At 45.3% G+C, this 16,035-nt stretch overlaps 1 protein-coding gene across 2 annotated transcripts in view; it reads right to left on the bottom strand.

Moving 5' to 3' along the window:
* PCNX2 (pecanex 2) overlaps nucleotides 1-16,035 on the bottom strand; it is a 289,788-nt gene that overhangs the window by 11,634 nt on the left and 262,119 nt on the right. For both annotated transcript variants that reach the window (XM_038533888.1, XM_038533889.1), the window contains 3 exons: nucleotides 15,438-15,671; nucleotides 13,828-13,940; nucleotides 283-427 (listed from right to left, as the gene is read on the bottom strand). In XM_038533888.1, the coding sequence (XP_038389816.1) occupies nucleotides 283-427; nucleotides 13,828-13,940; nucleotides 15,438-15,671 (492 nt within the window). The remainder of the gene's footprint in view (nucleotides 1-282; nucleotides 428-13,827; nucleotides 13,941-15,437; nucleotides 15,672-16,035) is intronic.

Genomic DNA, 16,035 nt, shown 5'->3' with positions numbered 1-16,035 from the left:
GCCTGGGGTTTGGGCACTTGAGCTGTCATTTTCTCTGGTCAGTTCTCCTTTCCTGTCCTAGCGGGGGATCGCCACCTTCTAGCCAATCTTGAGGGCAGTGGCCACTGGCTGATGTCAAGACTATCTGGATGGCCTCCATGTTTAGTTACCTAAGTAACACACCCACTCACAAATGCCATGCCAAGAAAAGGGACCTGAAAGTTCTTTTTTCCCCCTGTTTCAGATTTATCCTTTAAAAAAAAAAAAAAAAAAAGGATTTATTTATTTATTTATTTAATTTACCTGGTGAAGTTTCAGGGACATCCTGATGGCCGGAGCCACCACTTTATGCAGAAGGTCCATGTCGGCAAATACCCACTCGTCGCGGGCTGTGATCCTGAAGTCACCTTTGAAGAGGGCGTGGAGGCCATACAGGAAGGAATCCAGGCTGTAAAGCAAAGCCCGAATGACCATTGGGTTACACTGAACAGTGTTTGGAAACCTGTCACTCTGAGCAAGGCCTGTGCCTCCCACCTGTCCAGTCGGGAATGACCTTTGTGCCTCTAATAGATGACCAAGGTGGGGTGCTCCCACACCCGGCCAGGGCCCCTGCACCCACACCCTCCTGACTAGCCGTGGGTGGGATGGCCAGCCTCAGTGCCAGCCTCCATAACCTGGGGGGGTGGGGGGGCCACCCGAGCCACTTGTGCTTGATCTCAGGTGCTGGTCACCGTGGGCCTCCACGTGCAGCGGCCTGTCCCAGGACTCCCAGGGGTGTCCTCCTCAGGGGGTGGCTGACGGGGCCACCTGCCCAACAGCCCAGGGGCTCACGTTGCTCTCCCGCCACAGGGTGGAGAGGAAAAGGATGGAGCCCAGAGAAATCTCAAGTCGGTCGTTTGGATTGTGCGAGCTCATCCCCTGGCCAGCGCCGCCCTGCTGCCAAGAGAGCTGGAAGAGGCGCCGCGGGGGTTACAGTGACTGACTGAAGCGTTTCTCAGGATTATCCCGGTTTCCGAGTTTCTAGGTTTTTCCCACGCTGCTTCCATTTCCTGCACATAATTGAGCATTGCTGGGATGGGGAGCACGAGAGTCTACCCAGGAGAAATCTTCTGCGGTCTGGGCGCTTTACATTTTGGATGAACCTGGGTTGGAAGGCAACGGCTCCTGTACGATGGGAACAGGAGGAGTTGTTCTTCCTTCCTTCGTTATTTCCACTAATACGCTCAGTCACAGCCCCTTCTAGCAACCCTGGCCTCTCACATCCCTGAGAGGTAGTTATGAGGTGAGCACAAGCAACAGCAGCCCTGATAGTGCTGAACCGGGACAGAATGAGCAGGAAAATTGTGCGAGAAGGAGAATCTCTGAGGATGGCTGCTCATAAGGATTTAATGAGTTGGCTCACTGAGCAAGCCTTTGATTCAACACAGCACATTAGTCCTGCACGTCAGGGAAATAGTTCCACTGATTGCTATTTTAGCATTTCGTTGCAAAATGTACCACTATCATTAATTTCCTCCTGGAACTCTCTTGAGAGGGATGCCGAGGCTTCGAGTCAGAGCAGACTATGGGAAACGGAAGCAGCCAAGGTCCAGGCAGGTGGGGCTTGGGGTGGGATGGCCTGAGGAGCCCAGAACCTTCCAGAAAGAGTCCCAGGAGGCAGCCTTCCCAGAAAGGCTCCCCCCTCACAGAACAACAGAGACTTCCTGGGGCTGGGAGCTTTGGCGACTACCCGGGAGGCAACGAAGGAGGAGGTGCAAGACCGAAGGCCCGGCTGCGGCAGGGCAAATGCCAAGTGCAGAAGCTTTGCAGTAACGAGTACTACCTGCTATCAGCTGAAAACATCAGAAGTGCCCCTGTCATCAGGTGGGGGCTAGGTGCTGTGAAGGAACAGCAAAGTGGCAGGACATGGGTGGGTTTTATTCTGGAAAGCATTAGGAATGCCAGGCTGCTTGCATACACAGGAAGACAAAATGCTCCTCCAAGACGTAGGGGTGGGGATGGTGGCAAAGGAAGACCAAGGGGCTCGCCCAGGGACCCAGAGCGGCAAGGAGTTGAGGGTGCGGGGCTCTGGTCTGCTCAGCACCGGTGCAGAACAACCACAGACTGCTTACTTATCGGGAGGGCAAATGCAGCTTCCGAGGGAAGGGCCCCAGCAACAGATGCTTCACTTGCCATTTCTCATGTCTCCGAGAAAATGAACTGTCGCACTTAATGCTGTTCCTTTTAAATGATTTGCAATGTAAAAAACAAAGCCTGAACCAGAATTCCACTGGATTGGCAGTATTATCCCTCGTACCTTAAAGGTAAAGGTATCCCGAAAGAAAGGTGTTTCATTATCCTTAAGAGAAGGAAGAGCAGGAAGGCACAGGGATGCGATGAGCAGGGGAGGCCCTGAGCGGCAGAGGGAGCCAGGGCTCTGGGACACCTGGGGCACGTTTCTGACTGGGAGCTTTCTGGTGCTTTGTCTTTTAAGATTTCACTGGGAGATGACAAGCTCCCACCCCCAAGCCAACAGCTGGAGCTGTCGCCTTCATGGGGACTGAACAGCCACCCCCCACCCCTGCCTCCGGTGCCCCACCCCCCACCTGGGATATTAGTGACCTAGATTGCCTCATCCTGTCCTGCCATAGAGTTTGTTGGCCACGCAATCACCCACTCAGGGGCAACTGCAACCAGTTGTGTGGGATTAGGTCAGGGACAGGGCAGAGCAGGTGCCACAGGTGTATAGTAGTGTGTTACAGAAGCAGAACCACACGTAGAGAACCAAAGACCACACACGGGGCAGACCGGGTGGCTCAGTGGTTTAGTGCCACCGTCAGCCCAGGGCCTGATCCTGGAGACCCAGGATCGAGTCCCACGTCGGGCTCCCTGCATAGGCCTGCTTCTCCCTCTGCCTGTGTCTCTGCCTCTCTCTCTCTCTCTCTCTCTCTCTGTGTGTGTGTGTGTCTCTCATGAATAAATAAATAAATAAAATATTTTTAAAAATATTAAAAAAAAAAACAAAGACCACACACGGCGAGATGTGCAGGGGCTGCCGTGGGACAAGATGTGTGCTCATAATTCAATAAAAACAGCACTAGAAAGATATTGCTCCTTAATCTGATGAGTAGCTGGTGCTTGAGTGCATTTTCTTTTTAATGGAAAAGAGTGGGCATGTATTGTTTGGGCTGTCACACCATGCTACTCGACCTGAGAACAAACCTAGCATCCTGCCCCTCCACCCAGCTCCGTTAGAGGGACTGTGTCTGCACTGCTTCTGGCCTGGCCCTGAGCTCCTCTCCTAAGGCTCAATCCACACTCCACGGAGCTAGGATGGGAGCCATGGTCTTGCCTTTCTCACTGAGAAGTGCGTGTGTGTGTTAGAACAGATGTTCCTGCCTTTGCCTCCGAGTGACTCTGTAGCCCGAGCAGACGCCAACAACCATAAAGCTGGGTCTCAAATGATTCTCTGATTGCCCGAATTCCTGCTCTTGTCTTTCTGGTTCCTGCCTTAGCTTCCTGTGAATAATGACATGGCTGCTGGTGACACACATAGATGAGAGCCTGGGGTTGTTGGTACTTAAGTACCGTTGCTCACAGCCCCTCTAGAAAAGGCTGTTTTCTGGCTCGAGGCCCTGGCTGTCGCCTGCAGAGCCCGTCACTGCTGGCACGCTAGCTTGCGCTCAGCAACTGGTCCTGCTCACTGCAGCGCACCTCTCCATCACCTTTCACAGCAAGGACCATTTGAGGATGACTGGCTGAAGCAAAGGCTGTCTTCACCGTCTTGTAACCCTGCTTTCTTTATTCACAGAGAAGTCCTCCTGGCTCTATTCTAGCCCGAGGTTGCTTACACCCCTCTGATTCCTACTTATATCGACATCACTGACTGGCTCAGCCCGGCTCTCACATGTACCGTCTCTCACTGGTTCTCAACTGCTAGCATGTTTGGTCCTGAAGGATACTTGGAGACCTTTTTGTATGTCACAACTGTGCTGGGGCAGGGCGGGAGTGCAGGTGGTGGTGTGCTCTGGCACCAGGTGGAAGAAGGCAGATCTGCTGCTACAAAGCACAGGCTGGCCCCCAAGACAAAGAACCATGCGGCCCAAATGCTCGCAGTGCCTGTGCTGAGAAGCCCGTTCTTTCTGAGACAAAGCACCAGGGGAGGTTACAGATTTTCAGTTTTGGACAATGGGGTCATTATCTTGAATCCAGGCTTAAGGAATTTTAGGGCTCAGGGGGGAAACAACTTCAATGCTGGGACAGTTCCTGCAGGACTCACAGTGGGCTCTCCAGATGACTCCAATGACTGATGGGTTCGTTTTCACTCCCTTCCAAACAGGCCCACGTACTGCGTGTTCACAGACCAGGCCTGCACAGCCTTCTGCTGCAGCGCAGCGCAGTAAATGGAGAGCTTGTAGAACATATGGCAACAATTAGGTGTGATTTGCAGGCTGGGTTTCCCTGCGTTTCCTGATTAGTAACGGAGCTACGCAGGGAGCTGCGCCAGTCTGCTGCGGCCAGTATTCCGGGCTCCGAGAGCAGGTCCACTCCGGGGCACAGCAAGCCTTACGTGCGCTGTACTCTGTCTGTGCAATTTAGCACTCCGCCCAGCTAATTCCACTGCGCAGCCACGTTCTCCTGCTGAAGCTCCCCCCATCCCACTACTGAACAAGAATCATCTCGGTGACTGGCACCACCTCGAAGCAACTAGAAGTACGAGAAAAGGAGGTTAAGGGACATCTGGGGGGCTCAGTGTTTGAGCGTCTGCCTTTGGCTCAGGGTGTGATCCCAGGGTCCTGGGATCGAGTCCCACATCAGGTCCCCCCAGGGAGCCTGCTTCTCCCTCTGCCTATGTCTCTGCCTCTCTGTGTGTCTCTCATGAATAAATAAATAAAATCTTTTTTTTAAAGGTTGATTGACTGCTTCCATTTTTCTGATGGTTTGTAGATTACTAAGCGCTTTCCATCCCATGAGCTCATCTCATTCTCGTGGGTGCCTGCACAAGATATACTATTTTAGCCCTTTCCTATGAGAAGAAACAGGCCAAAAAGGGACAAGAAAAAGAGTAAGATGGGTGGGGAACAAAGACTCAGTATCTCATCCCACTGAAGATGCGTCAGAGCAAAGCCACGGCTGCCTTCTGGCTACCCACCTGTCCAGGAAACCCAGACTTGCTTTGAGAATGTGTAATGTAACTGGAGCCGTCTTCTTACGGACAAGCCTAGAGGCTGTGCTGGGATGAACTAACTCTTGAACTCACCCCCACCTCACCCTCCTGAGGTCGGTCACCTGCGATTTCCACAAGTTTAATTTGGTGTATTTACTCCGCACACACCCTGAACTGATAGAGTATTAAGAGTTCTTTCATGTACGCTTCATCCAGGAAGCTCTAAAATGGAGCCAACCCTTGGCGTTGGTTCTCTGGTAGAGGGCACTCTGAAAGAAAGTAGCAGTGTCCCTCAGGTAGGACCAAGGTGCTTCGCTTGGTTTTAGAGTTCAGGTACCACATAGAGAGGCAGCATATGGCCCAGAAGAGCTGGAGGGATGGGAGCCAGAAACCTAAACCCACACTTCCATTTGGCTCTGATATTTGTTGATATTGGCAAGTCCCTCGTCCTCATTATCATATCTTTCTTTCTGTGTTCCTCCTTAAAATCAAGCTTGTCCAGGGACATGTGGAGGCTGGATGAGGGGCTTGCTACGATCTCTGTATATCAAGGACTGGGTGCATAAGTGTGGTTTGAGGACAATGGACATGGGTCTGTGAGAAGAGGGACAAATACACTCCAGTGTCCAGCATTCCTCTGTCCTCCGGGATCCAGGCCTGAGTCCTGAAAGACACAGAAGATGTCTCTATCTCTTGATCGAGGGCACTCAGAGTGCAAGGTGGAAGCAACTCCCTTCAGAGAGGGCCTGGGCCAGCAGGACAGGCAAGGTGCAGCCCAGAGGGTAGTGCATCCCTGGGCATGGACCACTGTGAGCTTTGGGAACTGTCCACAAAGGAAGCTTAGGGGTGTGAGGAGGGAAATGTGGGTGCTATGGAATAGCACAGCCACCTCAGGGATGCGGGGCCATTGAGGAATTCCTATGGAGCAGAAGGGGTTAATGGTGGCACAGAGTGGTGGTCAGGAGTGGGACTCTGGACACTGGTCAGGCCTCCGCTGTGGTGAAACACTTATGCCAGTCACTTCTCTGTGCCCTCGTTTTTCCAGCTGTTAAAATGGGGCCAGTGACAGTATCCACTTCATCCTTTCTCAAGCCTCCACGGAAGATAAAATGTGTGAACTCAAGTCAAGCTCTGAGCACTGTCCCCAGTATGTATGCAGGGGGCACATCGTAGGTGTTCGCTGCCACCTTTAGTTGCATTTTAGCGTAAACTTCAGATATAAGCCAAAGGATGCTTATGCTACAGAATCCCACCTAATAACTGGAAAGCAAGTGTTGTTATTTCAAATAAATCCCAAATAAATTATGAAATACTAATTCCCAAGTGAGAAATCATTAAAAGGCAAGCCCTGATGAAAAGCTTTTTAAAAATACATTTGACTTCATGATGTTCTAACACTCAACACTTCTGTGCTCCTGAGCCTCCATATCGATGAGTCATCTCCCATTACTCAGTGAACATGCTTTGGGAGGCCGACCTCGGGACCCAAGGAATCAGGCACATGGTGGCCCTTCAAAATCAAAAGTAGGTTTCCCGACCCAGTTCCTGGAGATCCTCAGTTGGTGGTTTGTGAGGGCGCCTAGAGTTTATATTCTGATCAAGCTGCCCAGGTAATCCTGAGATTTGGGGATCAGGGGACCAGAGAATCTGAGTGTCTCCTAAAGACGTCCAGCTGTGTCAGAAAAGCTGTGGAGTGGAACCCATCCACCAGGCCAAGGTAGAAGAAGAACTTCCTGTGCAGTCTTACAATTTAAGGTCCCAGAAATGCTTGCTCCTTTTTCTAGGTTATAAATTCATTCCTATGCTTTAAACTTATAGATTTTTTTACATGCTCTGAGACTTTTATTTGAGCTGGATAACCTGATTTTAATCAGGATCTTGCATCATGTTTACTTTGTCTATTTCTCGCCTAGATTCTGGCTTCCAAGTTTCCAACAGGAGAAAGTGGACCTCAATCTTGTCAACAAGATGATCCTGTATGACATCTGGCCCTAGTTTGGGCATCATCTCCAAAGGAAGCTTGGGAGAAGAAACAGAGATCATGTCCTGGTTTTCTGAGGAACGCTGTTTTCCTCTATCCACTGTGGGTGAGAGAGATGTGCAAATGGCAGATGTGACCTCAAATCACAAGAGTGACCTACCATAAGGTCACATATCAGAGCTCTCAGTCTCCTGTACAGGGCTTGGCACAGCACACTATGGCTGGCTTGTTTGCCAACCATTTTTCAAGACTATGTTGATCTTGGGGTTCTCTATTCTCTTGGAACCCTAGTCTACGCCGAGAGATAGTAAAATTTCATTTTCATTTGCTTCTTCAAGCAAACATGGTGCTGCTGTAAAATGCAACCATCTTCTCACCTTTATCTCTATAAATGGAGCATCAGCCAGGATCCACTCACCACCTTCCATGGAAGACAGCAATCAAGCTATCTTTTAGCTTGGGATCAGTGAAACTATTTTGACTTCCTGCTAAAGTATATCTTTATGGATGTGTGCCTTTCTTCAGCAGGAGACATAGTTCTCCAAAGAAGATGGGCCTCAAACTCCAAATCTAAAAAAATTATCCATATTTGCTTGGTATGTCCATATTAACTCATTCTATCTCCAAAATACATGGGCATTTTATTTTAAGACACTGTATAAACTTGTGCTCTTTGCTTGCTTGCACTCAGCTTATTATTTACGATGATTCTCCATTTACTCATTCTCCCTAATTTTGCATATACATATTTTTATTTCTTGAGGATTGTCTCAGTGCCATGTCACTGTTGTAAAGTCAAAAACATTTCCCCAACAAATCCATCTAATAAAGCAGAGCTTGTGACTTATGCTAGCCTGCTGTGTAAGATATCTCTAGGGAGTTACTGTTCAAAAATCATTTGTTAACTCTTTAACATTAAATATGTGAGAATGACCTGTGGGGTCTTATAAAGTACACCTAAAGGCATATTCCTGATTTTAAAATTATGTAAGGGTAGATTGCACACACATACACACACACAGAGGTCATGGGCTACACATGTGTAGGTGTAACTATGTATACTAAATTTTAGCAAGTTGTGGGGCACCTGGGTGGCTCACAAACTCACAAACACAGTTAAGTCTTTGACTCTTGATTTCAGCTCAGGGTCATGAGATTGAGCCCCACATCAGGCTCTACACTGGGTGAGAAGCCTGCTTAAGATTTTTTCCCCCTTCTCCCTCTATGCTCCCTGTCCCTTCTCTAAAAAAGTTAGCAAGTTGAATTTATCATTATATAAAAAGATTATCATATCATGACCAAATAAAGGTTATCTCAGAACTTTAAAGATCTTTTAATGTGAAGAACTCTATTAACGTAACTTGTTACATTAATAGATTTAAGGAGAAGCATATCATCTGAATGTGTGCCCCGCGTTTTAAAATAATTCAACTTCCTTTCCTGATAAAAGTTTTATTTAGCAAGCTAGGAAGAGGAGGAAACTCCCTGACTTGATAAAATGGTCTATTACAAATGGCAGATGTGACCTCAAATCACAAGAGTGACCCACCATAAGGTCACATGTCAGAGCTCTAAAACAAACCTTACATTTTAATGCTAAAATATTATTCTTGTTCTCTGTAATGTGGATTAAAGTAAGGATGCTGTGGGAGGCAGAAAAATGTGCCCCCAAAGATGTCCATATCCTAACCCCTGGAAGTTGTAAACATGTTACCTTCAACAGCAGAAAGCATTTTGCTGATGTGATTAAATTAAGAATTTTGAGATGGAGACATTATCCTGGATTATGTGAGGGGGCTCAATGTACTCACAAGGATCCTTATAAATGAAAGAGGGAAGGAGGAGAAGTAAAGTTTGAATCAGACAGAGATCAAAAGAAGCTGAATTCCTAGCTCGAAAGATGGAGGAAGAGACAGCCTCTAGAACAGGGAACAGACTCTCCTCCTCAGAGCCTCCCGAAGGAATGCAGCCAGACAGATACCCTGATGTTAGCTGAGTGAATCCCATTTTAGACTTCTGACTTCCAAAATTATAAGATAATTTATGTTGCTTTAACCCACCACATTTGTGGTAATTAGTTACAGCAATAATAGGACACTAGCACAGACTTCCAACATTACCCTGGAGGTCATAACCAATGTAATAAGAAAAAGAAGTGAAGATAAATATTGGGAAGAAAAAGAGCCGTAACTGTCATTATTTGCAGACAGGTGTTCCTACCAGAAAATCAAAGAGGATTAATTGGAATATAACAGAGTTCAGTAGGGGTGCTCAAAGTGAGATCAAAAAAAAAGGATAAGTCACTTAGCTATATTCCTGCATCAAGAATGTGCCAGGAAAGAAAGGTTCTATTCCCCAAAACAATAAACCTATAAAAATATCTAGAAATAATCCATCAAGAGATTGCACATCTCAAAAAAATGATAAAAGTTTACTGAAAGACATTTAAAAAACAGAATGATCACAAAGATGCACCATATTACTGAGTGATGTTTGTATTTTTCTCAATAAGCAAATTCAATACAACATCCATCAAAATGCCAGCAAAGCTTTTTATAAAATTGATTCTAAATTTCACCTGAGGAGAATATGAGCAAGAATAGCACCCACCACAAAAGGACAAGAAAAAAGCCAAAATAGGGGGACTAGGCTTATCAGATCTCAAAACAATGTATCACTCTAGGAAACCCAGCAGCATGGTTTTGTTATAAGAATAGAGAGATTGATCACTTTAACAGACATAAATCCAGAAACGTCCCACCTATGAATGGGAATATAGCATATGGCATTAATTGGTATTTCAAGTTAGTGGTGTTTTTAACTAATTGACTGAATCACTAATGAGAAGCTACTAGCAAAGGGTATTGGACTATTAGCTATCCATTGGGGGAAAAATGGATCCCTACCTCCCATCATGAATGAAAATATATTCTACTTGAATTTGTTGGGAGCCAGTAGTCTAGCAGGCTCCTTCTGCAACATATCCTACTGGCTTCACCAAGAAGGCAAGGCCTGGGCCATTCCCCAGGGCCATGATTGCAGTGAGTATCCTTGAGTGATGAAATGACATACCTCTCTGCTACAAAACTGCTGGTTCCCTGAGCTAAGTGCTCTTCTCCTGTCATGGAAAATGGTGCTCTGCATCATCCCTGTGAGTCTTGAGGGAAAGGAGATCAGAAAAAAACAGCCTGAAGCTCATGCTGCCCCTGTGCTATGAGAGATAAAGTCCTTTGTCTCTGACCCAGGAGTCTTGTGTCCTTTGCTAGAATCCATGAAAATGTAACAAGATAGGTAATAAGTAGAGTAAAATAAGTAGAGTAAAATCAAATCCCAGGACACAATAGGATTCAAAACCTAAACAGAAACAAGTAAAACTATAGAAGTATCAGAGGAAAATAGAGGGCATTACCTTTATATTCTAGAGCTGGAAAAAACAACAACAACAAACCCTTTTAAGAAAGACACAAAATCCAGAAATTATAAAGTAAATTAAAACAAAAGATGTTATAGATAAAAATAAAGACCAAGTGCACCTTGATAGAAAATATTTTTAACACATATGATTATAATATAAGAATACCTCCTAAAAATCAAGAAGAGCCTAATAAAAATGGTAAAGCACATAAATAGGCAGGCAATTCACAGAAAAAACATGTGACCAATAAATATGTAAAATGATCCTTACCCTCAGTATTAAAAATAGAAATGCAAATTCAAATGAGAATGAGATCATTTTTCACCCATGAGACTAGAAAAATTAAGACCAAATCTCCAGCATTAGTGAGGGTATGACAATACACTCTTGGTGAGCCTACAAATTGGGGCAGCTTTTTTGGAGAGGAATTTGACTATATCTAAAAATTACAGTTAAACATTTTTTGAGCTATGGAATCTTTTTTTTTTTTTGTAATCAAAACCTATTGAATTTATTGAATTCTAGCATATAAAATGCAGAGCACAGCTGTTTGGCAGGAGAGGTGGGGGCCCTGTCATGCTCCGACCTACCCTCGCACTGTGTCCCTCCCCATGTCCTACAACACACCCAGCTAAGTCAGAACTTTGTGGACATCAGGCCCCAAAACCATTGGCCCAGGGCAGTGTGTGAAATCAGTTACCTCTGTTAGTCAAAGACTGAAATGAAAGCACGCTGTAGGATTTTGCTATGGTATGAGACCTCTCAGTAAAGGGAACCAGTCCCAGATAATCAAATCTTTCCCTCGAGTACCAAGCATATTATTCCCAGATTTATCTCATCACCATGTTTGGAACAAGCAGAGCTGACGCTGAGTATGAAAAACTGTTTGAAACAAAGAAAATCTCATCAAAACAAGGTTTCAAAAAGCAGCTGGTGAGCCTGGTGCTTAATCAAGGAAAAAAAATAAATAAAGCAGACCAAGCAAGAAACACCTGGATCAGGAATATTTGAACAAGCTATGCAAAGAGCAAGATTGAAGAAGTCCTTGCTAATAGCTTAGGTAGGAACTGAAAGAATAAGTCTTTGAAGCATTTTATCTGCAATTTGTACAGAAAATTCAGAATTTATTAAAAAAAAAAAAAAACAACTTCAAGTGGATCAAACAAAAGATCATCTGCCTAGATGCTATGACTATCTGAAGACTCATTCGGTGATTCCAGAATCCTCTGAAGGCCTTCCCCACTGCATTCCCTTCTTACAGTTTCATGAGGAGGCCCTGCCGTAACCACATCACCTTGTTTTACAAAGCCCACACACAAGACTTCTGCTAGGCTTTCCATCATCAAGTTGGGTCCCAGACGACCACGGAGGGAACCGCTCAGGGCTGGAGCAGGAGGCTGAGTCAGGCAGGAGAAGACAGTCAACTATGCCCTGGGGTATTTCCTAGAACAGGTTTTAACTCAACACTAAAATGGTAGATCACTTGGCATTTCTCACCTGTGAAGAAAATCATAAAATCCAGAGACGTGGGAGTTGAAAGAGTTACCATCACACATTCCACCTACTTCTATGCTGACCTTTCCCTCTTAGTGACTCAAGGCTACAGCCTTCCAGAGAGAAATGAAGAGATTATATCAACCACAGGCGTTCTGATGTAACTGGTCTGGACTGGGACAGGGCCTGGGCACCAGGATATTTAACCCTCCCCCCAAAGACTTTAATGTGCATCAATCAGGGTGGTCCTGATGACCAAGCAGAATCCAGAACACCTTGTCTCTGGTGCTAAGTACCAAAGGAAAGGTCTGAAATGGCCAATGATCCTGGTGATGAGAAGGTGGCATGGAAGTCATGAGAGCAGCTTCACAGGAGGATCAGGAGCAGAAGGCTAACTGGCAGTGGGGTGGCGGCAGCTGCTGAGCTCAGTGTTATTTGTGAAGGAAAGTCCTAGACCTTGTTTGTGAATGCAACAGAAGGCCGAGGTGACAGAGGATGGAGGGTGAAAAGACCAGGAGAGAATTTAACTTTGTTTTGGTTCTTTAAGAAGAAAAATTTGTAAATATTATTATCCATAAGAAAAAGATAACCCAACCATTTATAACAACATGGATGGACCTGGAGGGTGTTATGCTAAGTGACATAAGCCAGACAGATGGAGGCAAACACCATACAATCTTAAGTACACAGAATCTAAAAAACAAAACAAGATAAAAACAATGCTCAAAAATAGAACAGACTGGGGAGTGCTGGGAAGGAGGTAGAAGATGCACGAAATGGGTGAAGAGGGTCAAAAGGTACCAACTTTCAATCATAAGATAAATAGGTCACGGGATGTCATGTACAGCATGGTGATTCCAGTTAAGGATACCATATTGTATACTTGAAATGTGCCAAGAGAGTAGACCTTAAAAGTTCCCATCACAAATAAAAGTTTTGTAACATAATACATATGGTGATGCCTGTTAACTAAACTTATGGTGGTGATAATTTTGCAATATATACAAATATTGAATCATTACGAAACTAATATGTTATATGCCAGTTATAGCTCAATTGTTTAAAAAAGAAGAGAAACTTGAGCTATTTGCATACAAAGCAGGAAGATCTGGTAGAAAGAGAGTTTGAAAAAACAACTGAAGGGACAGCCAATTAATCAAAGCCCTGCAGAGACAGGGCAGGGTAGGGTCCAGACTAGAGCACAGATGCGATAATTTTCTTTGGTGTGGAAAAACAGGGAAAGACAATGAACTTTTACTTTCTTTTTAATAATCAGTTAATTTATTTATTTGAGAGAAAAAGAGAAAGAGCATGAGCAAGGGTAGGGGCACAGAGAGGGACAAAGAATCTCCAGCAGACTTCATGCTGAGCGAGGAGCTCGACTCGGAGCTTGATCCCATGACTCTGAGATCATGACCTGAGCCAAAAGCAAGAGTCAGATGCTCAACCAGCGAGCCACCCAGGTGCCCTGGGAATGAGCCTGTATTAAGCATTAATTTTGCTAGAGACCAGGCTAGGTAGTTCCAATAAATAATTTCATTTCATCTTTCTGGCAAATCTGCCGGGACCCTTGGAACACCGAAGGCTCTGTACCCAGGATTCTGGGGTTTTAAGCTGTTCTGTGTTAATGCCATTTCCACATGCAGAACTTCCAAAGGTCCCAGTGATCAAAAAGCCTCCTTAGGGGTCCAACATAATTTATTATGGCAAGAACTATTTATATAAGCAGTCCAACTTTCAAATAAAATGACTGATAAATATCTGTCAAAAATATAAAATGTCAGTGCCTGTATCAACTGTGTCTTCAGGTACCTGAGAGCCATGTTGTGGGCTGCCGTTCCCAGAGCTCTCCTCCCCAGGATGCAGAGGGCAAAGGACAGGGTCACTAAAGGAGAGTCCTCATCACTGTCCAGGTTCTTGGAGGGCTGAAAGAGCAAGGATGTTCATTCAACTTTCCCTCAGGTTCCATCATGCACTGTCACAGGATCGCATCCCAGGGAACTTTGTAGGCCAGCCATTTGGTCATTCCGTCTACCAGCATGCCCCAGGGATGGGGAAATCTCTGATCCCTGAAACACTTTCTCTTGTGGTTAGACATGGAAAAAAAATTGAAATGGAGAAGATACTTTAGAGGAGAAAAGAGGCTGACATGTGCCTTGCTGGCCTAATTCTCTGGAATTTTGAATATGGCATTTCATGGGTGAGGATGGGCAGAGCTTATGGTCAAATGAATACCCACCTGAACACTGTCCAATGCAGAGCAGAGGCATGACTAACAGGGAAGGACGGAGTACAGGGATCATGTGCAGGGGAGGGTTTTCTGTTCTCCCTAGAACAAGGAGCCCACTGAATTGACCATAAGTCCGCAATCAACAACTAAATTAAAGAGGTCATTCAAAGTCAGCTTAAAGAGAGGGGTGGGGGAGATGCAGAAGAAAGAGTCAAATATCTTTTGCAAGAAAAATGAAATGATTTCATGAAGGAAATGAGGGAAGTCGCCATCACGAGGATAGCTAGGGATAGCAATAGATTCTTTAAATACCTCAGCCACCTGAAGAGGCCAAGCATGGGTTAAGAAATCAGCACACTTGCTCCTTGGAGAAAGCTGGTTCTGCTGCCTGCTCCTTCTACAACCTGTTTTTAATCACTCACGTAAAGGTCCAGGACTTGGATTAGGGTTGTAAATTGGTTTGTTCCCACAAGTCCTACAATGACACACTTCACCCCTGAGGAGCTTGTCTTCCACTTGAATCTACTGTCTCCATCAACAGTTTATTAATCCAGTTTTTCAAATCCCCATAAGCAAAGTCAACTGACTCCCTCCATTTGCTTCCCTCCCCCTTCTCTTCCCTTTGCTCCTTCTCCTTGCCAACCCTCCTCCTCTTCTTTTTAGAAGCTGTCACTGTCCTCGGTTTCATTTCTAAGAGGCTGCATTCATCTCCAGAAGTGTCTCCAGCACGTGAGCAATATGCACAAGACACACGCAACTGCAGGAGTGGGTGGGACCATCCTGATTGCTAAACAGATTGGCTGCCTGTCCATGATTCAATATGTCCTGTAAATCCTCCACATTTCAGCACAGATATCCTTTGTAAGGAAATCTCAAAAAGCAACTCTAAACAAAGAAGCTTCCAGAGTTTTAGAGCTATGGCAGAGGCTAAAAACTGCACTAGTCCTGAGCCCAGTATAGAGGGAAATATACCTCCAAGGCACAGTGTCCTTCACTGGAGACAGGGTATATGAATTCTTCCTTTTAATTTTGTTTAATTGTTAAATAAACATTTATCCAAATACTAATGTTTTCTCTCCTCTATTTTATTATAGTCTACCATGCAATATAAGAAAGAGATGGACTTTATATAAAATGTTCCTTGTTTTTAAAATTTAATTCAACACCTCTGGCCCCCACCTCCCTGACCTACCTCTTGTCTTTTCCGTGCGCAGTACTGAATCCATTCTAGATAAACATTACAGTAGCTGGCTCGTGTTATCCCCTGGAGACATGGGACGTAGTCATCATCGATGTTAATGTTGAACATCGCAAGGTCACGCTCAATGTAATGCCACTTGGCAAAAGGCTGCAAGGACTTCAGAAGTGATTCATTTTTGATCCAGGAGAGAAGTTTGGGGGACGTTACCATATAGTATATTATACTCTGCAGAGAGAAAGCAAGATTTTGAGCCCATATAGCCATTCTAAAGACAGAAAGACTTTTTACTTATTACATTTTGTAAAGTAACTCCAGGGAAGTATGAGACATGAACTCCCCACATGTGGTGTCATTGTATTTCCTGCTGGATTTTTAAAAAAGATTTTTTATTCGTTTACTTGAGAGACAGAGAGAGAACAAGCAGGGGAAGGAGCAGAGGGGCAGGTAGAAGCAGGCTCTCTGCTGAGAAGGGAGCCCGACAAGGGGTTAATCCCAGGACCTTGGGATCATGACCTGAGCCGAAAGCAGATGCTTCACCAACTGAGCCACCCAGGCTCCCCTTTGCTGCTTGATTTGATGCAGAGAACTC

Source organism: Canis lupus, chromosome 4 (assembly GCF_011100685.1).
Source record: "Canis lupus familiaris isolate Mischka breed German Shepherd chromosome 4, alternate assembly UU_Cfam_GSD_1.0, whole genome shotgun sequence".
NCBI lineage: Eukaryota > Metazoa > Chordata > Mammalia > Carnivora > Canidae > Canis > Canis lupus.
Note: the sequence above shows the minus strand (reverse complement) of the source record. Positions and strands in the feature narration are given on the sequence as shown.